Source organism: Columba livia, chromosome 2, assembly GCF_036013475.1.
Source record: "Columba livia isolate bColLiv1 breed racing homer chromosome 2, bColLiv1.pat.W.v2, whole genome shotgun sequence".
NCBI lineage: Eukaryota > Metazoa > Chordata > Aves > Columbiformes > Columbidae > Columba > Columba livia.
Window position 1 is genome coordinate 138,690,961 of NC_088603.1, and position 24,192 is coordinate 138,715,152.

The 24,192-nt window shown below is 40.1% G+C and overlaps 1 protein-coding gene across 7 annotated transcripts in view; it reads left to right on the plus strand.

Moving 5' to 3' along the window:
- The window catches only part of CPQ (carboxypeptidase Q), a 159,327-nt gene extending 141,461 nt beyond the window's left edge, over positions 1–17,866 (plus strand). For 5 of the 7 annotated variants that reach the window (XM_021280863.2, XM_021280855.2, XM_021280865.2 and 2 more), the window contains one exon: positions 17,254–17,866. In XM_021280863.2, the coding sequence (XP_021136538.2) occupies positions 17,254–17,414 (161 nt within the window). In that variant the 3' untranslated portion in view covers positions 17,415–17,866. The other 2 variants (XM_065054059.1, XM_065054058.1) reach the window with 1 other exon arrangement.
- Positions 17,867–24,192: the final 6,326 nt, after the last annotated feature.

A 24,192-nucleotide genomic window follows, 5' to 3' on the forward strand; every position in this document is an offset into this window, starting at 1 on the left:
TTCAGAAATGTATACAAACAGATGAGATTTCAAAGAACCATGGAACTGGCAAGAAGGTCTCTAGAGAGCCTCTAAACATTCTCCTTTTGAATACAGTCTCACCAGTGCCTGTATCATTTCTTTCACATTTGTTTATGCTGCTCATGAAGACTTACTATAATGGAAACATTCCAGACCAGTTGGTCTGTCGCAGTGCTGTTCTTAGCTCTTAGGGAGGTTTTTCTAGTATCTAACCTAAGCCTTTCCTGCTGCAATTTAAATGCATTGGCTCTCCTTTCTTTCCATTATGAACATGGTTATTTCTTTCCTCTTGCAGCAGGCTTTTATATGAAGTTGGTTTTTTCCTTTCTTGGTGTAGTAGTTTATACTTGCCCCTACTGATAAACATCCTGTTTGTTGTTTATTTTTTAAGTGTTACCAGTTCATGAAGATCGTTTAACAAATTCTCATCTTGTCTTCAGTGTTCCTGCTGTACGTCCCTTGTTGGCGTCATCTCTTAGTGTAGGAAGACTCCACTCCACAGTTTTTGTCTAGAATTAAAATAGCCTCAGACCCCTGTGGTACCCTACTCTATACATCCTTCCATTTTTTTACTCCCTAAGTACACTGTCCATCCAGTTTGGATCAACTTTATAATATACATAATTTTCTTTGGCTTTTCTGGTGTCCTCAGTGATTAACGTAACTTTGAGCTTTTATACATGTTTTATGGGATCAGAAAGTTAGTTCAAAGGGAGCCATCGTGTATAGTGAGGACACAGGCTGAGGTGCTGGATCATGCTATATTCTGGTAGCATCTGGAGATCACGGTGCTTTTGTGACAGGCATGAAAAGCATTGATCCTGGGTTTATGTTTTGGGGTTTCTTCATGAACTAGTTAGAATGTATTGCTGAAGTAGTTTCTGTAGGTAGATCAGCTCTTTAAGCCTTTAAGGAAAGATACTGAGAAATGTTAATTTGCATAAACAAGATCTATTTTGATTACACTGTAACAGAAAATAACAGAATGGTGAGTTCCACTGAGAATAAATATTAAGTAAAGTTTAGAACAGTTACAGAAAGTATTTTTTAAGGTTTTATTTCACATATGTATCAAGTCAAGAAAATGTGCATGATTAGAGTATTTGCTTTTACTGTTTTATTCCACTTTGTCAGGAAAGTTTGGGCTGCCTTGTATTTTTATTTGAATTGTGAAAAAAGAAAAGCAGAATTGTGTCACTTACTGCAAAATGAAAAGCCCAGCTTTTTGCTGCTCTGCCTTTCATTGGCCGTCTGTCTGAAGGATTCCATGAAACTGCAGTTCTTTGCATCATGTATTACTGCAACAAGATAATACAGGTTACAAAATATTAGTTTAATCAAAGTAAAACAGTCCGTATATTGTACAAGTTGCTCTCTGAAAGCTGGTGCAGACATGAACCAGGTAAGTTCCAGGTTTTATGAGATTGTCCAGTCGTGTCTTCAGGTGAAAGCCACCCCCAAAACTATAATCATCACTGGAAAAAAAAGAAAAATACATGAGAGATGTATATGAACAGCACAGAAAAGTTCGATAGTTATTGTCTATAAAATTATATTATAGGTTGTGCCCTATTACATTATATAGAGTAATGATCTACCTTTTATCAGACTTAAGACAAAGGGACACACTTCTCTGGACAACAGATAATTGAGTGGAGGATATCAGCACCACAAGATGTTTCAGAGACCAGGATCAAGCATAAATTTAGAAAGAATGGACTACTGCTTAGGAGAAAGGTCCAGCAAAGGCTGTGGAACCCAGTGATAAGAATGCAAGTTCCTCCTCAGAAAGTCTATGGCTGGACACATATAATGGAGGAGGAAACTGTTTCTCCCATTCATTCTTACAACATTGGCTCCTATGACAGACAGGATAGCTGGCTGGCTGGCTGAACCTTTGGGTATTTTCCCAGTTCAGCTGGTTTTTTTTATGTTCTAAGTAGCGCTAGTCTGCAAATAGTCTAAATAGTACTAAATAATCTAGGTAGCCAGGCTCACAGTACTCTTTACAGTCAGTGGGCTTTTAGATACAGGAATGTTCTGCGTGTTATGTAAAGTGTGAGATGTAAATTATGATGCAGTCTTTCCTTTGAGCCTTTGTTCCGATGTAATATGAATCTGAGGCCCGTGCCCTGCAGCTGGGTGCCTGCAGCTTCCCCCGGCTGAAAGGCAGCGTGAGGCAGGTGGGAAGGAAAGAGGAGAGTGAAGATGAACTGGCTGTGGAAGTGCTGTGTGGAGTCTTAAGCTTTTAGCTTTCCAGGCTAATTGCTCTCAAATGAAAGCATCTTTTAGTTGGTTTCCAGATTTATGGCAGGGATAAGCAGGAAATATTTATGATACCGATGTTTGTCATTGACTTCTTGCATATTATTTCTGTTCTGAGCTTTAAAAATTCTCAACAAATGTGCAAGCAGATGAGATGTTGCAGCAGCAGCCCTTTGCTTCCAGATTATAGAGACTCTGAAATAAGCTGAATAGGTTTGAAATAAAAATAAATAAATAAATAAATTGATAAATAAATAAATAAATAGTGTCTTTTCATTTGTATTTCGGAGCAGAATTAAGGCCCTGTGTACATGTAGCACATGCAGATGTCACCAAAAGAAGACTTTAGAAAAATACTGCTGAAGGCTGGGCACTTGTTGTTTTTGTAGCTATCAGGCTTTAAGCGGTACATCTCGCAGCCTGACTTGGGCCTTTGCATTAACAGCAGCCCCTGGAGAAACAGGCAGCACTCGCGTAGGCTGCAGTATGTACCTACACAGTCCATACTGGTTTCAGGCAAGCGGTAGCACAGTCTTGTTTTGTCATCTCTGTCGCAGCCTGTATGCAGAAAGCTGCAGAAATAGGTGACCACTAATGGCTAAAATCCCTCGTATTGGCAACGCCTAAGTTAATTTTCGCGGTGTTTTTTTTTCCCCACGCTGGGGAGGTTCCTAAGCTGTTTGCACAGAAATGTCACTGCCAGCCTTGAAAATTGTTATTAGCTCTCCAGCCACCATCACTTGGAGCTTGTAGCTGCCAGCAGCACAGAGGAGATGGGCTCTCGCTGTGCTGGGGTGGGTGAAGCACGGGCTGAACGTGTCAGGGCTTCAACACTCAGATGCAGCGGCTTGTTTTCTTGGCCTGAACAATTTTAGCCCATCCAGCTTCTAGCTAAGAAACAGATTTCTTTGTGCAGCTAAAACTAATCGATATGTTTTAGACATCTTAATCTTGAAAACATTGCAAATTATATACGTCTTTAATTTTAAATCCCTGAGATGTGCTAAATGGGAAGCATTGAGGAAAGTTAATTAGTCTGACTGCTCCTTCTTTTCATTCCTAATTACTATGGGTACTTTTCTTGTCCACCAAAAGCTGCTGGCTAGATTTTAGGGCAGATGTTAATGTGCAGTCACAATTAAAAACGCGAGCACTGCATGCTGTTGAAGCCTCCAAGTGCTCTGCATTTATGTCTTTTATTTCAGGATGCTTGGGGGAAAGAAAGGATCATCATACATTTAAAAATGTCATTTGCTTTCTATCTGGTTTCCATGCAGCTCCTCTCTTTTGGTCAGACAAGTAGCTTCCAGGAAATCTATTAATGGTAAAACCATTTTGAGACATGGTGCAATGTTTTTGACAACATTATGCTGCTATCTGTAAAAACTTTTTCACTCTGTGCACTAAACCTAGTAACAATTTCGTTTCGCTGTCCCTTGGCCCAAGTAATGAGTTCAGGTTTCTAATTAGAGAGCAAGAGGGAAGGGACTGTGTGTGGTCCTCAGGGCCTGAGCTAAGAGAGAGCTAAGAAACTCTTGTAATGATTTAACAAGTGTGAGAGCTCCTGCCTGCAGAGCCAGCTCTACAGACTCTGTGGAAATGGGCAGGATCGCTGCTTTGCCCGTGTCCTGTGTGGGTCCTGCCCGTCCAGCCGTGACTTGGCTTCATCCCCCCAAGCTGTGCAAGTCCCGGCTTGGGCCCTCTTGCGCCTTACCTGGGCCAGAAACTTCTGCCTCCTTGGTTTAGGTGTAGAGCATCCTTTCTGCAGCAGAAATATAGGACAGTACTGAATACAAGTCCCTGTCACAGATAGCGTTATTCCATGCCTTTTACAGCTTTTCTCCAGTTGTTCTTTTTTCTTTTTCCTATTTGATTTCCAGTGCATTTTAAATTCATTGAGACAGGAAAAAGTGTGTTTGCTCTTTCACTGTTTCAAGAAGAGGAGATTTGATTGCACCATTTGCTAAAATAGATGGCTGTAGAGGTACTCTGGGCGCCTCTTATAATTCCAGATAAGCCTTGGCCTCTTGATACACAGCACAAGATGGAATCTAATTATTGAAGTAATTATTATTGCCTCCTCTGCTAAACCATTTTTCCAAACCCAGACCAACCTTTACAGTCACAGCCATGGGCCCTGATGGCAGTGGTGGGACATGATGGCAGCCTGGCAGCCTGGGAATTATTGCACTGTACTTACCTGGAATGAGTTACTTATTTAAAATCTCACTTGCCTGTTTTTTGACCCTGAAAAGAATGTATGACAACAGATTGTTATCTTTTTTCCTTCACTCAATGCATTCTGATTTCAATGGCTACTCTTCTGAAAACGTAGTGGGTTTTTTTCACCTCTTCTGATGAATCTGATACTAGTGAAGTCTGAGTTTGGGCTACCCAGGACTAATAAGACCTGCTGGTTTTTCTTCTGTGTCAGTCCTTGTAGGAGTGGGAAATGGAAACTATTCAACCAATAATCATGCAAGACTATTTTGCAACAATGGATCTTAAAGAGAGAAGCATCAGCGTCTTTTTCTTTACTATCAAATGCCTGTCAGTTTTAAGTTGAACATGTAAAAGTAAAGTGAGCATCTGAAACTAAAATAAATACTGGCCAGACTGTAAAAATCTTTCATTCAGATGTTATTTTTAGGGAAGACCTTTAATTCTAGTTTGACTGAGTAGACATTGCAGTCCTTTTAATTTTGCAGCAAGCCATTCTATTTAACAAGTGCACATTTGGATCCTGAAAGGTTTTTACTTACATCTGGGTTGGTATGTGTATGTGTATGTGTATGGGTATGTGTATATGTGTTTGCTGTGTAGAAAAAGTCCTCAGTTTATGTATTTGAAAGGAACCAATTGTAACATCTACTCTTTTCCAATGAAACCCAAGTATTTTGAACTTTTTTATAGACTGTGAAGTTTGTCAGTGTTGTCAGATTGCTCTTAATGATGAACATCATGAATAGGGAACGTTTTAACTGATTTAAGAAATGTGTATTAGTACAGTGGTCAAAAGGAAGGCAACTTGGTGAGGATAGAGATATAAATCAATCTAATCTGGGTTTAATGCTCCAAGTGCCTTTCAAATGGGATTCTGGTTATGAAAATTTGTGTTTAGGGAGCCTCCTATGAAAGACAAGTGTAGCAATGCAGAGATTAAGAGTTTTTGAAGGAATGGACTAAATTCTAGTTTCTCTTTTAAAAATAAGTATAATCTTTTGTTTGCAATCTTGTATAAATCACATCATTTATTATAGGCTGCTAACAGTCATCATCACTGGCCCTTTTTCCCTTTTGAGTCAGGCTATGGGTGGTGTTTGGATGTAACACCATAAACAGCTTTAAAAGAGGGTGTTTGCATTTGGTTTCTTTGACTAAATGTAAATCCAAGTGGCTTTGATTTATACAGCTGTAAACACTGTTCAAAGTTTTAGCATGGCCACAATATCTCAAAAGGGTGATAGAGAGTGTTTAAACTAATAGAGGTTTGTTTATTTTGTATTGTGTGGAGTCTGGTCACTGTTATCAAATTACCTGCATTTGTTGCATCATATGTAAAACTTCGTGCCATTTTGAGCTGCTAATGAAATTTCTGTAAAAGCTGCACTGAGCACCATGAGCATATAATTTAAAATGGGGCCATAGGCATTTTTATTCCCAAATGGTGAAAAATATGTTTTGAATCTCAATTTGTGCAAAAATGTGATGGGGATGGAGTTAGTCACATGGCATCTGGAGGAGGATTTTCAAAGCTACACTCACAGCTTGGTATTTGGGGCAGCTGGACATGCTCATTCCTCATTCCTTATTCTGCTTCTGTAACGTTTCACCCAACCAGTCTTTGCTTTCCTTGTTTTAAATGGGACCTTCAGCCCTATAAATTGCATTTGAATGGAAACAAGAAACTCCTCACATTAATAAGAAAACAACATGTTCTGTGCATGGAAATGTGGAGAATGCAATAAGCCAAGGCAAACAAAGCACTGGAATGGGCTGTCCAGGGAGGTTGTGGAGTCTCCTACTCTGGAGACATTCAAAACCTGCCTGGACACATTCCTGTGTAACCTCATCCAGGTGTTCCTGCTCTGGCAAGAGGATTGGACTAGATGATCTTTTGAGGTCCCTTCCAATCCCTGGCATTCTGTGATTCTGTGAAATGCTATTTGCACGTACTGGTAGGACTGAGACTTTTGCGGAAAGCAAGCAGGCTGATCTTTCAACTTAAAATTATAAAAATTCCCTGCTTCTCTTAGTGTTCTTTCTAAGCTTGTATGACTTCTGTTTCAATCTTAATATATTTGCATTTTGACAAGTCACTCACTGTATTTGCACTGTGGTGAAATAGCTATCACAGCAACTCAAAATTGCAGGTTGGTAGAATCATGCTAGTTGGGGACATTGCTCAGTTTACTCTGTCTTCTTCTAGGAGTAGTTCTGCTGTGTGGATTAGCCAAAGCCGGTGTACAGTTAGTGATACACTGAAGAATCAGAGCAGATGTGAGGAATTTCTGTCCTTCGCTCTCCTTTTATTTCCGCTTTTCCAAATAGTGCCTCATGTAATTTCATGAAACATTAAAACAGAGGAAGATTCTGAGGTTGCAGACAATGGTGTCGCAGCGTCTTCACTCTACCTTAATTATTTTTTTTTTAATCGTATGTTTTTTCATTGCAACTTTGCTGACAAAAATATGCTATATATTGTTTAAGAACGTTGAATCATTAGTCAGTATTGCTTATTTTCCTTTATGCTACTTCGTGTTGGTAGCCTGTTGGATGATGTGGAGGATTACTACTACAGCTTTGCTTCAGATATGGCTCAAAACTCAGATCTGAACAGCCCTGAACCTTGTGATAAGATCAAAACTGAACTTTGTTTGAAGTACCTCTCTATTTTTCTATTAATAATGAACTAGCTAAATATACACTGATTTGTAGATCAAATGAAAGAGATGTTTCATCACCAGTATCTGGAGCATCTGTTATTTATTAGGAAATAACTTGCATTGGTTTAAAACTCAAGTATGTATTAACCAAGGTAACGACAGAAATTTTGAATGATATTTTCTTGTCATAGTATTCGTCCAACTTTGTCTAATGGTCCTACATCTAAAATCCACCGTGACCTTGAAGAGTCTGATAACCTCAATGGGGTATGACAATAAAGAGACAGTAAAAACCGTTGTTCATCCTGCTGGTGTGGTTGTATAAATGCACAGTTGCTATCTATGTGATATAAAATGTAACAGACTTGTAGTGTGCTTAGGATGTGTTTTAATTAAAATAGGGTGACCATTTGTTTTTGTCATAACTAGTTAAGCACGAGGATGGTCATTAACAGGCTTTGTTCAGCGTCTGGGCAGAAAAGAACTCTGCTTAGTTGGGTCCCAGGACATTCTATGGTTCTATGGTTGGCTATGAGTTGGCTACTTGCTGGGGAGGGCCCTACAGGAACTTTGTGATTAAACATCCAGTTGTGATCATGCCTAGGAGGGGAGGTTAGAGCCCAGACAGAACTTCAAGAGGAACCTGCACGTCTCCTCTCAACCTCCAGCATCCTCTGGGGAAAGCAGACCTAAAGCCTTGCGTGATATTGGATTGCGAGTTGGGCTTAGGAAATAGCTCTGTTGGTCGTAAAATACAAGGAAACTTTTTGAATGGATTGAAAATGTAAGTGAATGCAAACAGTTACTGCAAACAGAAATGCTGCTCAGAATTCCTATTCATGGGTCATTTTCCTGGTTCTCACTCGCCATGTCTGATCTTCACACCATTCAGAGGATGCCGGTTTCCACCAAATTTCCAGGGTGGTTTGGAAGCTGTTGGCACAGGGTGGAGCAAGAGTCCACCCCTGGGAATTAGCAGGAAGCTCTTCAGCTAGCAGAGCACAGTGAAGAAAGTACTTCAATACTTTGGTTTTCTAAGCAAGGTTATGGCATCAGGTAAATGCTGGTGTTATACAGAGAGTGTAGAGATACAGAGAAATGCATTTGGATAGGAAAGATGGTTTACATGGGTCCCAGTCTGCACTTGACCCTCCTGTGTGACATTTAAAGTTTAATAGCATTAAAATAGTTCACATGCTCAAACTTTAACTACTTTGCTGAGCTGAGATATAAACAAACACATGAAAAAGAATTCTAAATTACAGAAATTGACTATTTTGCAATGACTTTCATCCATCTTACAGTGTTTAAAAGAGAATGCAAAATGTAAAGGAGTTATAAATCCAACAACCAATTTTAAAACTATCATCTATCAACTTCGTTAAATAGTCTCTACCTAATATATGTAGCCATATAGCTCATTTTAAAGAAAGCGCAAATGAAATAAACTATATTAAAATATACAGAATATATACATACATACACAACACTTAATATAGCTATATAAACCTTCTAAATTGAAATGCCCTAAATAGGGAATCCCCTAAAAAGGCATCTAGAAATCCCAGAACCAGGGAAGTCACAAAGCCAAGGGAAGGGCTGCAAAGACAGAAAATACAGAAGTAATGGAAGAGTCCGTGTAGCTTTTGAAGAAATAAGTCATGCCTCACCAATCTAGCAGAGCTTTTCCAGTGAGCTTATAGGCATTTTTGTAGCTGAATCTGGTCAGCAATGTACAGTTGAGTCTTCAAAAGCTCCCGGATCAAAGACCTTTAGAGAAATAAGCTACTTAAAATAAGAGGTGTTTTCCTCTTGCAGAGTAATACCTGGTGAAAAGAAGGTAGAAATAATTTGTCAGTCTTCATAATGCAGAAAGGCTCTATTAGGCCACCCAACCACCTCTTTTTTTTTTTGCACTTTGGATGTTCACAAAATGCCATGTTAACTGCAAAGGCAATGAATAGCAAGGATAGCAAGTTGGCAGAGTTTGCTGATGACTACTTCAAGTATTCTCTATCGAAACTGATGCTGGCTGTTAAAGTGTAACAGTAATCTTACCGTTGAAAATGCCAAAGCAATACAACAGCCAGTGACATTTTTGTGTCAATAAAAGCAGCGTAACACAGTATATGTGCTATGCATACACAACAGCAGGATTCACCTGAGTTATTTTCAAGAAGAATGATCTGGGAATTGCTGTGGATAATTGTCTGAAACTGTCAACTCAATACTCAGGGATGGTAAAAAACAGTGCTTGGTGCAGTTGGTGAAGGAAGAGAGAAGAAACAGAAAGGGAACATAGGTAACATGCTGTGGTACATCACAGCCACACCACGAGCCCATTGACACGCTGGCGTTTGCAGGCAGTATCGGGCTTCTTGTCTCAGGAGTGGTGAAACACCATTAGAAAAGGGAGGAGGAGGGTCACCAGCAGCCTACATCCTCAGAGATATTAAATAGTTTTTGCATGAGAAGGACTCTTCAGCTTGCGAAAAAGCTGCTGCATTAGTGTGTGATGAAAGTGTGTTAAGCCATTGATGGTGTGAAGAAGGTGAATGAAGAAAGGCGGGTGCTGCTATTACAGCTCACAAAGTGAGAACTGTAGTGTGCCCACATGAACTGCTCGAGCACAGCGTGCATTGGCACAGCCATCTGTGGTGGGCAGACGTAAATAGGTTCAAAAATGGGATTAGTGAGCCCACAGAGAATCCCTCCATCCCAGGTAGGCAGCCTGCAAGTGTGGGGTCATGTTTGGGCAGCGCCAGCTAGGAAGACTGACCCTTTTATTTTCTTTTTTTTTCAGAAAGAGCCTTGCTGATTTGAGATGGAGGGTGGATGCGCGCAGGAAAAGTTTCCAGTGCCTTTTACTGTTGAAGCTTCATCTGTTTGGTTTTTGTTTTTTTCAGTTAAGGGCTGTTTAAGATATTATTTTAGAGTCTAGTCAACCTGTGCTCTGTGGAGTAGAACAACTTCCTTCCCTGAGACCTCATTTCACAGGATTTTATGCAAGTTTAGATTGAATCCCCAGCTGTCACCAGTCCTCTGCCGCAATGAGTGAAAGGTTAATGCATTGCAAAAGTAACTGTGATAATCCTGAGCTGTAATTTAGTCTGTTTAGTGTATCCAGAGGATTAATTCTCAAATGCATTAAGCAAAACAAGAAATAATGCACACTTCATCTTGTCTCCCTTACACTGTAGTCTCATTTAATTAGCCACTGAAAGAACCGAGTGAAAGCTTTCCCTCTGCCTTGTTGTTTGAATCATGAATTTTAAAGACTTTTGAGAGAATGACTCAGGAGGTGAAACAGCAGGACTTCTGATGTTATTTACAAGCTTTGTACTGGAAACTATTTCAGTGTCTGTAGTCATGAAACTCAAGTAACTTAGCCTGTAATTTCATCATTTGAGACTAAATGATAGGAGAAGTAATGCTGTCAGCACCCCACTAAACAGCATTAGCATCTCCATTGCCTCTGCTTACTTGAAAAATGGATAATGAAATAATTGGCATTAAAGCCAGCTATCAACTCCAGGTTATCCCCTGAAAGAAGAGGTTGATACGTGCACCAAAATACAGACAATACCTGCCTGCAATAAAGGGGTTTTCATTACAGTAATAGTTCTGAAGGCTGCAATTAAATGAGGGCCATTGGTGCAACACCTCACACAAGCAGCCGAGCGCTCCCCGGGGTTTGCAGTGCCAGGGATGCTGCAGCACGGGGAGAACCTTCCAGTCAACCCATCCCGAACTGAACATCCCTTGCAGCAGATTTAGCCACTGACCATTCAAGATTTGTCACTTTGCTGGGTTTTACAAAGCCACAAAATGAAATAGAAGTAGTATAAGAAACTATGATCCTGTTCATATCTTTTCTTTGTTTTTCCTCTGGTAACTCTTTGACACGTATGAAGACAAAGATCATGTGTCTCCCCGCCTCTGTTCTGCAGTTTTGACCTTTTAAAATGTCTGGGGCAGCAATGCTCCAGCTGTGAGAAGTTGTTGATTCTGTTACTGTATAGACATATGTGTACCCACACACCCCTGGTTTATAGGGTGTGTAGGAGCACAAAGCTGAGATAGCATTCTGGTGTGAGGAGGAGAATGCTCTTCAGTATCTGTGCTTTCCTGGTACACAGGAGTTTTTAATAGCATAGAAGATTGTGATGCATCCCTTTGCCTCTTTTTTTTTTTTATATATATATTTCTAAGTATGTGATGTAAAGGAAAAGGACATACATATTTCATCAGGTCTTCCTTTATTTCCAAGGCATTGTAGTTTTTTAGTGCATTCCTGAATAGTGTCTTTGGCATTAAAGGGGTCCAAGATTGGAATAAACTTGCTAATGAAGTAAAGGAGTTTTTCTTGTTTCTTAAGGTAAACACAGGCAACTAAAGCAATCTTTAATAAATGGGAAAAACAATGAGTCCGTCTTTTGTAGCCAGGACAATCACTGCAGAAACAAAAATAAGGTTTCAGATCAGGTGTTCGTGTTGACATCTTACTACAAGCAGTACCTTCGATAATGAGCAGATTTGTCTTGACAGAGAGATGAAGCTCAAACACATACCTACTTAGAAGATGCAAGAGATCCACACGTTATCTGCAAAGCCTTTCTTTTACCTTCACAAACTTTTGGAAAGATTGAGCAAAATTTCCGTTGTGAAGGCATTTCCAGCTTTGCTGTTAGGCGGTAGTACAGCTTGCTCAATGGGGCACTGGCCTGAGCTCAGATGTCTGGCATCTATTCCTTTCTCAGCTGCTGTGAGAAAATGAATGTGCCGTTTCATCTCTGCGTGTCTCTCTCATCCTGCAGTCTCTTCTGTCTGCTTAGAGTGTATGTTCTTCTAAGCTGGAGTCTTTTGTATTTGGAGGGGTATATATATGGTGTAAGATAATGGAGTGGCAATTCTGTCAGCTCCTCTAGGGACTACTGTAAAATGAAAAGTAAAAAAGTTATACATTGCTGTAATTCATTAGCATATTAACTTCACTATATATCGCAATGTGCATGTAGAGGTCAGTATCCCAAAGATCTAGCTGTAATATTGAAGACCCAGCACAACCAAGAGAGGTTATACAAAAGGTGAGGAATTTCCCAATGTATTTGAAAGTTTCATGGAATAGTTGCGTTGTGAAGTTTACATGAAAACAGGACATCTGGAAAGCCATCGACAGGGCTGTACAGCAGAAGGATACTGACTTTAAGATTCACATTTGGCTTCCTATGGCAATTAAATGCTATTTGGGATATAGTAAAAAAGAAAAAAAATCTAGGGAGGAATGTAATGCAAAATGTTTTACACTGAAAAAATATGCAGGAGTTACTATATGCTCCCCCCTTGAAGGTATCTGGTTTTTATAGGAATTGCCTTTGTAATAATTCTGATAACCAATAACTAATTTTCCAGTCATTGTTTGCACAAATGACAATAATTTTAATGCTTAAGTATCTGGCAATAGAGTTTAATCTAGTGATGGGTTGTCACAGCAGTGCATATGAAGGCAATAGTACCTGACAGTGATTGACAAGAAGCAGTGATCATCATTGACATGCTCATCATTCATTTTGTGGCTCATTCATTCTTTTACCTCAATAGCAGCATCACATCTTCTTAAGTTGGCAAGAAAAAAATGTTTCACGCAGTTTATTAATGTGTGAAGAACTGGGGTTTAATGTGGACATGTTGTAAGGCAGGTAAATATTCTGGTCATCAGCTAAGTAATATTCACATTGTGCATTTCATGCTGAGATCAGCAGCTAGAGGGGATGAGCTGTTTTTCTAAATTTCTCAGTGTGCGTGTCTGGATTTTTCTCAAGATACTCTTACACAGCTGATTACTGAAAATACATTGTCAGTATCAATTACCCAAGCAGCTGCTTTTACCTGCCTTATGCAGTGCACCAAACTGTGTATGAAATAGCTGCTTATGCAGAATTCGTGAAATGAGTTCAAGACATGAATGAGCTTGACTTGAAGAATTTGTTTATCTTGTGTCAGTTTTAAGAGATGTCTGAATGAGGCGAGGAGATGGCACCATGGGCTAGAGAGTCCCACAGAATGGCTGTATTGACAGACACCTCTTGAGATCATCTCATGCAACACCCCTCTCAAGCAGGGTCAGCTGTAGCGGGTTGCCCAGGGCCACGGTCAGTCGGGTTTTGAGTATCTCCAGGGGTGGAGACTCCACAACATCTCTGGACAGCTTGTGCCAAACAATGTGACAACCCTCTCAGTAACAAAGTGTTATCTGGTGTTCAGGTGGTATTTCACGTGTTTTAGAATCGGAGAATCAGAGGGAACACAAGTGACACTAAATAGCTGCTGTCAGGTAACTGGACTGGACCACTGTACTGAAGAGGTTTTCCTGCCACTTTGTAATGGAATGATGAATTATTGAAGCTGCAAATTATTAATTATTTTCAGTTTTTAATTTCCAGTATTTTTGATGCATTCAAATGCATTTTTGGCAGCAGTTTTTGTCATTCCCTGTTTCCATGCCACAGCATCTACTACAACCAGCTAGAAGCAGTTTCTCACTGAGTTCCTTATCAGCCAGCAGTGTTCCTCATGTGATTCGCATCACTGTAAATGTGAACAGACTGAAACAGAACAATTAAAGAAGGTTGTTTGGCAAACGTCCCTTTTTTCTTTATGAGTGTTCTTGCTCTGCAGACACAGGAAAGCAGCAAAGCTCATAAAACGTGACAGTGGAGCACCCAGCCCATCACTTGTTTTTCTGTTTGATTATTGGTTCCACCTAGATAATGGGAATTAAATATGTGATACATACATATATAATGCTTCCAATCTGAGGATTTTTAAGTACTTAATTAGGCCTTTCGGTCTCTTGAGAGGCTGTACACAGTCCCCTTTCTAGGTGGCTAGCATGGAGACGAGTGAATAACTTATAGCAGGCCTATGGCACATGGCTACTCACGTGTTTTGCTTGTCTGCTACCTTATGTAGCTGGCAAAAATACACCTCCATTTGTTACTGGCTGTTGTTCCTGAGGGAAGCATTACATAATAACAACAACAAAAGAAACCCTTACATCAAATTTAGATGAAAGAACAAAATGGTTAGCCATTGGAGTTTTAAAACTTGTGTCTAGGTGAATTTTTCCGGTTTCTTTCAGGCTTCTGAAAGTGGCATGTTTGGCTTCCAGGCAAATTTTTTTTGAGAAAGGTTAATAATACAGTGACTGTCGAAGATCCTGTTTGGTCAACCAGCTGATGTGCTTTGAAACCTGCCCGTTTGAAGCGTTGTGCAGAGTTCTTCTCCCGCTGCCCTTGCCTTCTGTGGGATGGCTGCTTGTGCTCACAGCATTGCTGCTTCTGTTAGTTTTTCAGAAAAGCAGCTGTAGGATCCCACAGACTTTAGGTAACCCAACATGACTGCGGTCTGTGGAGCCCCACAGGACTCCCCTCTTCATAGCCATCTGCAGGGGCTGATCTTAGTCCTGGATGCATTTGCTGGCAAAAGAGTTCTGCTCAGAATCTTGCTGCAGTTTGGCAATCTCCGGAAGCCATAAATATCTCTGGGCAGCTAACATCAGCATGGAGGAGTCTCAAGTTTGGAGCAGGAGACATGAAAATTGCTTGCAGCCATATCTGTGCCCCAGGGTGTTTCATGTCTAGAGGCTTGTGTGGGGCTCTAGGCTGTAAATTGTTCTCGTGCTCAAAGCCAAGAACACAGATTTTTACTTTTGTTTCTAATTACATAAGACGAAACTGCTTTCTTAGGGTCTTTCCTTAGTCTCCCAAGATGTTTACAGGTCACTGACTTCAATGCTAGCCCAAGACTTAAAAGAACACAGCCGGTTTAGGAACCTTTCAATATTCTCCCTACTCACACACTCTGATGTTTCTTGCACTGTAATTGCTTGATATCAAAGTCAGATCATTTTCTGATTTCTAAAATCAGTTTAGAGAAGCAAATCTGTTTCAGCATTTCAGGGAGTTAAACATTACAAAGCAAAGGGTGCTTATCCTTGTTCCATTCACAAAGATGCTGCTCTATAAATCCATAGTTGCTGTGATTACTGAAATGTCTATGACAAATTGCAGGCAACCAATTTTTGTCTTGAGTCTTATAAAAGTGTTTTAAAATTGTAATAGGTTTGCCTCAGTGGCTTGACTTGTAATGTGTCTAGTGCAGAAGTCCATCAGTTAAATGGTTTATCATAGTTCAGCCCTTTTATGGTTGTATGTATTTAAAAGAATTAAGAATAAAATTTAGAAGTGAATGTGAGTTGACATAAATTGAATGCTAAAGTTATTGGAACATCGTTCAGCACCTGTAACCTACCCAGTGACTTCTGTGGGAGTGCATTGCTTCAGGCCAGTGGCAAACAAGCATCTTAAGAGCAAGAAGAGCCTCATAAAATCAGTCACAGTGCCATATAACCATACGTAGCGTGTATCATCTCTATTATGTAGGGATCTTCATCTTGGATGGACTTATAAAATGCATTACCTTTCTTTTCCTTCTCTCTAAAATAACAGTGAAACAAGCAGTCCAAGTCAGTTCCCGTTACAGCGATAGAAACATGCCTGTTAACCACACTGAGAGCTGGACACTGTCCTGAATGGCTGTACAAGTGATCAAAAGATATGTATTATAGGAATGTACAGTTATGCTGCAAGAAATTTTGCTTTAATTCTCTTCAAAGGCTCCAGGAATCTCAGGGAAACCAAGAAAAATCTTAACAGTAAGTCTTATGGGCACACGTGAGTTTATCAAAGCCCTCGTCATCTGATACTGATTTCCACTGTGTGTAAATAAATATATGAATCATTTTTTTACTTCATCTTTGTAATCAAACAGTCCTGATTTTTTTCTTACTTAGTATGGTAGGAGTATCCTCAGTGTTTTTGCCTGGGGCCCTTAGCTCTTACCCATGAACTCCCATCAGTGCTTGTTCTCTGGGATTGATGACCAAGAGAGGAGGGGGTCCTGTTGTGCCAGGTGGGTCCTGCCCTTGGAGCTGTGCACCTCTGGCACTGACCAGCGGGCAGCCCAAGGGAGTCCACACAGAGGAACTGCAAGCAGTGAATCAGTGTGTTGGGGGGAAATACCACATTTACTTATTTTCAACATTTCGGGTCAAGTTCCGTTAACGATGGAAGGGTTGTTGAGATTAAAACAAAGCAGATGGAGACTGATAAAACCAGAGAAGAACAGACGAAGGTAATGAACTGGGAGAGAAATTGCAAGGGGACAGGGAGTCAGAGGGGGTAAGTGTGGACTGGACCAGACGGAGAATGGCCAAGGTGAAAATACCCCGCTGGGTATATACCTCTCTGCAGCGCCTGGTGGGGTGGCAGCTTCTCCTGCTCCTCTTGGCTTTGGTCTGCCTTGGGGCCTGGAGTGATGCCTCCTCAGGATTATATTACTTGTGCTCCCTGAGCGCACCTGGCTTGAGGAAGAGTGTTCATTTCCCTCCCCATGTGCCCCCAGAGGGAGTCAGTGGTTCCTGAACAGGATGAACTGTAGTTTCACCCAACTTGCTTCTGCCCCAGCTGATGGGGACTCCTGACAGCAACGGTAATGTAATCCTGGGAAATCTGGGTTACCCTGGGTTGTCTGGAAGATTGCTCTGAAATAGAACATCCTTGTGATGAACGGAGGCTCAAAAGCAGAAGCAACTTCCAGAGCTTTCCCCAACACAACAGCAAGGAGAGGATCAATAACTCAGTTGTAACTCATCATCAGAGCAGTGGGATGAAGGACAGAGGAGGCGCCACCGTGTGTGAGGTTCCCACAGGGAGTTTCCTGCTTTGACTCTGGAAGTCTTAGAGGAAAATGGATGTATATTGTTCCTGAGGGGGATTGTTCCTTCCCAGGGGAAGGTCAGCTTTTCCCCAGTGTGAATTTCTGCTGCCTCCTGCTCGCTCCAGTCAATTAACCTAAAACCTACAAACTGCACATGCCACAGCTCTGTGCAGTTATTATATGAAACTTTAACAGTTGCATGTGGATTTAATCATAAACAGCCCAGGAATGGATTCAAGTTTATATTCCTCTCCAAATATTTGTATTCCTGTAATGGAATATTGCCCATTTTTCTCTGTAGGTGCCAGCTTACGTGATGACCTCAGTAAATACTTCTGGTTTCATCATTCTCAAGGGGACACGATGACAGTTCAGGATCCAAACCAGATGAATCTCTGTGCTGCTGTTTGGACTGTTGTCTCCTATGTAATTGCTGACATGGAGGAGATGTTGCCAAGGTAATAAAACAGCAAGAAAGAAGATTTCTGTTCTTCAGTGAAGATTGTAAGCCCACTAATGCATATGGTATACAGCTGTGGGAAATTCTGTTTTTCACCCTGATTTTGTGCATTATTATGTCTGTTTTCCTCAAAGCACATGGTCTTTTACACATTCCTGTTTCTTTTTAATGTTTTGATATCTCCCAGTTGTGATTTTCACTTAAAATTTATTCTTTTAAGTACTTTGAAAATTTCTGATGAAGGTATGATACCTCTTTGGCTATGATATAATAACCATTTGTATGCAAAGTGATCCTGTGTGGCAAAAAAAGTATACCAAATAAATTTGTAGCATCAGAATAATTAACATATTGAGTTAGTGTGCACGTTTATGGGTTTGTTTTCTATCTTTCACTTTATACATTAGAATGATATGTTATTAATAAATCAGCCCTTTCTACTCTCTCATGATAATACTGTAGTTTCTCTGTGGTTTTCAGGTTATAGTACAAATTAATCTTGACTGGTTTAATGGTAATATATGGTAAAATGGTCCAAAAATGGTCAAAATACTAAATAACAGGGCTTTTACTAGTTCATTCAGCTACCTCTATTAAGTCTTACTAAAGGCTGCTTTTTACAAGGCTCAGATAAACTAGGACATAGAGGACAGGAAGCCAACCACAGGAATCCCAGATCTCTTGTTTCTTCAGGCACCTCCCTGTGGAAAGCTGTGTGTGTCCTTTTCTTTCTGATGGAAGTCTCACCGTAGTGACATGCAGAGAATTTCATATGGCAATTTTCCTCTGAAATGCCATGATGTTTCAGAAATGAGCATCACAGTTGTGATTCGTGACCTTCCCTACCTGCCAGCTGATATCCGAAGTGTAAGAGCAGATTTGGATTCAGGCTGCTGCAGCCATTCCCGGCTACCCCAATCTTGATGGGATGCCCTCTGCTGCTGTAAGCCAGGCGAGAAGATGCTCATACATTTGCACTTTGTCAGAGGAATCGATCTGGGAATTTGATTCTTGTATACTTTATTGGTTTTTGGTTTTGGTTTTCCTTCCTGCTCAAAGATTATGAATATTCAGATGAGTTTCGGGGGTATCTGTAGAGAAGATATAACTGGTGTTGGGTAATATTTTAAGGCATAATTTCCACTCATTTCTTTGTGACATGATCCTTGGTTGTGATTTTAAATTTTACAACAAGCAGACTTACTGGTGTGAATAACTGCTGCAATATAATCAACACGAAACAACTAAGGTAACGAACAACACGGAGTGTTAAACCGAGTGGCACACAGTCCCTGATGCTGTTAATCGGTTCCGTAGCTGAGCATTAGCGGAGTGATGAGCCATTAGTTTTTATAAAATTAATAACCATTGTATTTGTTTACCATGATAATAGCGGTTTTATGTGGAATTTATTAAATATTTCACTTTTCCCTCCAAATCATTTCAGGAACACAGAAGTTGCTGGAGATAGTCTGTTCTTTCTTTTTGAAGAAACAGTATGGAAAGAACACTAGCAAAAATTTCCTCTGCTTTCAAGGCATGATGCCTATGCTTCTTTTTTCTGATTTGCTTGACAAGAGTGGTTCTTACCACCAACAGATCCTCAGCTGTCTTTAAATCCAGCCTTTTTACCTTCACGGAATATTACTGACTGTTTCCTGAACTGCCTTCTGCGTCTTTTTCCCTCAAGGTATGCCACTTTGTACATCAGAGATTCTGAAGGGTTCTACATGAAATTACATTAATTGTTACAAATCTCAACCTCTTCCAACTTGGAAAGTGGTTTTGTGGTTTTCTCTATTGCCTCAAGTCAAACAGAGAACCTCTGGAGTCAGGAATACTCTGCAAAGGGGAAGAACGCTGCAGGATGCACGTGGCACAACAGCACAGCCCCAGGTGTTCTTGTTGGCTCCTGGGCTACATAAGATAGGCTGTAAAAATTAAGACCTCAATGCCCCTGAAGAAAATTTAACTTTCATGTCAACTTCAGATAAACAGTTCTAGAGAGAAGCTTGACAGAGTGGATTTTGAAAAAACATTCAAAAACCAAAATTGGTATCTTTTTTTTGTAGAAATAGTGAAATTAAAAATATTTCTGCTTTTCAATTTGAGAACTAAAGTTTTTTACATATAAGAACAGATTTTGTTGAAATAAGACACTGTTTTTTTGACTCATACCTTCTTTTTCTATCTGTAGTTCTCAGATCTCAAAGTTCAGCCGGTCACAGTGCTGTCATGTTTACCTGCCTGTTCAGATGTAGCTCTCTCAAAAATTTCCATAAATGAAGAGATGCTAATAAATTTCTTTCCTTTTCCAGTGGGAATTTGTGCCTTCTGTGCAATAGCTCATCTTTATCCCCACTCAGTGTAGCAATTATGCTGTTTCACTGGGTAGCAACGTAGATATGTTGGTCAATTTTCAATTCAAGAGCACTTCTGAATTAATCCAGGTATGCCAGCATAACTTTGCTTTTCACTGGTTTTTGAGGATCTTTAGTTGAGAAAGTAATAACTGAGGATATTATTTATATTACCATCATTGTCAAGGTCAGCTGCCATAATTCCGTGCTTTTCATATGTATTTTGACAACATTCTAAGACAAATGGACCATGTGTACATTTTCCTCCAATAAAATAAAACACTGTCATCTTTGGACTAGGTTGCTTTTTGCCTGCAAATATTTGTGTGCTGAGAGTTGAAGAAAGCAGCAGTAGTATTTAAATATATGTCCAAAATTTAAATTTCAAATAAACATTTTCCTCAAGGTATTACAAATCTCTTGCATCTGCTGAGAAGAAGGGAGGCCCCTGGGTAGCCTTTCTTTCTGCTACAACTCAAAGCTTTCAGACATAGATACAGAGGGACGAGGTCAATACATAATTCATTTACCCAACTAGACTATAGCACAAATGCTGATGGAAAGTCTTCTTTCAATACTGCATAATGTAACATAGGTAATTTTGCTGGTAGAAGAAGAATTGCAGGATAGGAAACTGAGTTGGTGCTTTTGCCTGCCATGTGTCAAGACATTATTGGAGTTTCACTGTCTCTTTGAATGATTCAGTTCTGTGTGATCCCACAAGATTTTTACCTCCCTTAAAATAATTAAAAACAAAGAAAGAGAGCTATTTCCTGGAACAAGAGATGAAGCTGTGCTTCTGGTGCTGCTGCACTGCAGACATCTCTGGCTGTATGTTTAGTTAGTATGCTTCCCCCATAACGATTTGAGACACTTCCATTTACCATGAGTAAATATCAAACTGATCTTGATATCTATATCTGTCTCATGAAATATACATACCAGCTAAATGTGCCCAAATGATTAATTTACTGCTGTGTAATGATTAACATAAAAATCTCATCACTGCACAGGATAGAAATGTTACCACTAATTGCTGGTTGAAGTGAACAATGTTTTCTGCATAGAAATTAATGATGCATGCATCACAGCTCATTCTTGAATGAGAAAATTCAAGACTTTCTGGAAGAGAAGCCTCTTAATTTTTTTTTCTCTCTCTTTTGCTAAATGTTAGGACAGCCTGATCATGTATAATGGAAAGGAATATAATTTTGTGCATGGTTTATATTTACACCACAGTTATGGAAATGTTTTAACATATACATTTTGCTTTCTGTCTACAGCAAATGCATGGAAGCCCTGTCCCCCCGCCCCCACCCCCAGTCTTTCTTAGTCATTACTTCTGGAACCTCCAGCTCTTCATAATGAAGGAGCTGTGATTTGTAGTTACAATTGTTTAATAAATACATTGTGCTAGCACCTGATTAAGGCCTTTAGGCACCTCTCTTCTTAGTAATCCTCTTTGCCCTTGGAGGAGGGGCATCAATGACAACTCTATGACCAGCTCTTTGTTTAGCCTGCAGTTTGATTTCACTCTAAGACAGACCAACCTCCTTTAGTTTATGTTAACTTTCTATTTTCTGAACTTTTTTCAGTCTTTCGCTATGTCTTTCTCAGCATCTGTACTGTGATATGGATATTAGGTATGACTAACTGACTGAAAAAATCTGTGTATTTTGTGCCTTGGGGCTCAGGAACTGCAAGATGTGACTGAGATGACTCTGAAGACCGGCACAGAAGCACATGGGTGACAGCTTCATTAGAACCACCACTTCCCATTGTCCTTAGCCTGTGTTACTGGCAGGCAGAACTTTGTGGTCAGTGCAATGAGTTTTCATCATCAGTCATGATTTGCTATATAACCACATGAAAAGCAGGTTTATGGAATCCAAAGAGAGAAGCTCTGGAGGAGAAACCACAAAAATTAGAGCAAAGTAAGACTGAGGCAGGGACTATGGCTTCAAGTACTGGTGTTTTACTCTGCTTTGCTGCATGAGTTGAGGAACATTCACCTCAGTTTCACTGTTAAATGTTGGTAGTGGTGTTTGGTGCTCATGTTTGGTCTAACCTGATTTAACAGTGCTGTGAGGTCTGGAGCATCTTTCTTGTGAGACATTGAGAGAGCTGGGTCTGTTCAGCCTGGATAAGGCCGAGAGGCAATCTCATCAGTGTTGGTAAATACCTCAAGGGTGGGTGTCAAGAGGATGGGACCAGAGTCCTTTCAGTGGTGACCAATGATTGGATGAGGGCCAACGGACACAGGCTGAAGCATAGGATGTTTCATCTGAATATGAGGAAAAATATCTTTACTTTGAGGGTGCCAGAGCACTGGAACAGGCTGGCCAGCCCACTTGGACGCGTTCCTGTGTGATCTGCTCTGGGTGAACCTGCTTTAGCAGGTGGGTTGAACTAGATGATCTCCAGAGATCCATTCTATCCCCAACCATTCTGTGACTCTGTGTTAAAATACATGATGCATGTAAAATAGTAGTTCATAGCAGAGGTGAGGTCCAATTGGAGGAGAGGAATGAGAAGTTAAAACCTTCTGGCTGCATGAGAATTCATCTGTAAAATTTGTGGTTTAGTAATGGCTCTTTGCATTTACATTACTTGCATTATTTGTATTTGCATTACTATTTGCATTTACTATTTGTTATGACAAGCAAAGCCAAATATTATTCTTCCAGATGCTGCCATTGCAAAATAGAATTTGGGCATCAGGCACATCCATTTTAAACTAACGGTACTTGGCATCCAGGAATGATGTGGGACAATTATGTATGCAAAATGGTTGCAGATATATGTACCATCATATGTACCATCTATATATATCATTTCACAGCTTTGGACGAGCACACACATGCTAAGTCTCTTTCACAATGCCATACAGTGGGGCAGTATTACTGTGGGAGATCTTTTCTCATGGGAAAAGAGAACACGACAAATGTTTTCCACAACTGAGTCAGTCTGGAAGCTACATTAAGGATACTGAAGTTCCTACCACAGGCAAACTCTGCAACCCATAAATTAGTTGCTGCTTTGTTTTTGTATCACTGAGATAATTTTGAAGCTGAAGTGTAAAATTTAGTGTAAAAGTGATATTTTTGGGGAACATATGCAATGCTCTGGACTGCAAATTCAAGAAAAAGAAAAGAGAAAATAATTTTTGTGTTCTCTCTCAGTGACTTCTGGAAGAAAAATAAGTAGCTTTGCTTTACACCATTTATATTAATCTTTAAACATATTAATACACAACTGCACACATTTCCCTTTCTATGCATGATACAGAAAAACTTTCCTATCCTGAAGATTCTTTAATTTTTGCTTCATATGCAGAAGTTGCCAAAATGTTCTGGATTTACAGAGTGGCAGCTATGTTCTTTTTAGTCTTCATAGGAATTGAGATAATAGTGCTGCATGTATCTTGATAAATCTGAAGTCCTTATGAATGAACTGAATCTTTGGGAAAGTCTTTGAAGCTGTGATTTCACTGAGGTTCTGTGTGACTCCTGTTATAATCTCTGGAGTATTGTCCAAAACAGACTTTTATTCTGTCCAGAAAAGTCCGGCAAAACAACCGATTAGAAACGGGGTTTATACAATTAGTTAGCACTCCGGTAACATAAAATACAGGTTCGGATATCAGCTGAGGAAATTATTGGGGTGCAGCAAATAAGAGTAATGGAGATCCACAGTGTGCATACATGCACTCACAAAAAACAAAGCTAGAGCCATTCCTGACTCCAGGATACTACACTCACCTGAGTTCAGTGAGGAAATACACTTGCTTATCCAGCAAGGAAATATACTTGCTTAGATTTAGCAAGGAATACACTTGTCCGTCCAGCAAGGAATTATTAATTTACATCTAGTAAGTTATCACTCATCCACACGTGGAGGTGAGGCACTTCCAGTCCCAGGAAGTTACCTTAGACGGCATCCCAGTCTAAGGGAAGGGCTTCAGCAGAACAGACCCATGGCTCTGAGAAGACCACACAAAGGGGATCCTCGGCAGGCACCCCATTTTTATACTCTGATCAGATCTGGCTGTGGGCATTCCAAAAGCTTCTCGGCTTCTCTGCAGCCCACTGCTCTGGCTATGGGCGCCACAGAAGCTTCCCGACTTCTCAGCACCTCTCCTCCTCTCCTGGCTAACCGACATGAGGCTCACTTACACAAAAGAAGCTATTAACTGCCCCATTGAAGGAGAGGGGCATGTGTTGAAAGAAAGGGGGATGTGCATGCACCTTCTACATCAAAGGAAAGGGGAACGGGAGATGTGCAACTGCCACAAGTATCTTGACTTCACCTTTGTAAATGTGATTATTCAATATGTTACTTATCCTAAATTGTCTATACCTTTTACCTTTTCCAGGGATGTTTTGTCAGTGATACAGCTGCATAAAATTTATATCTTATT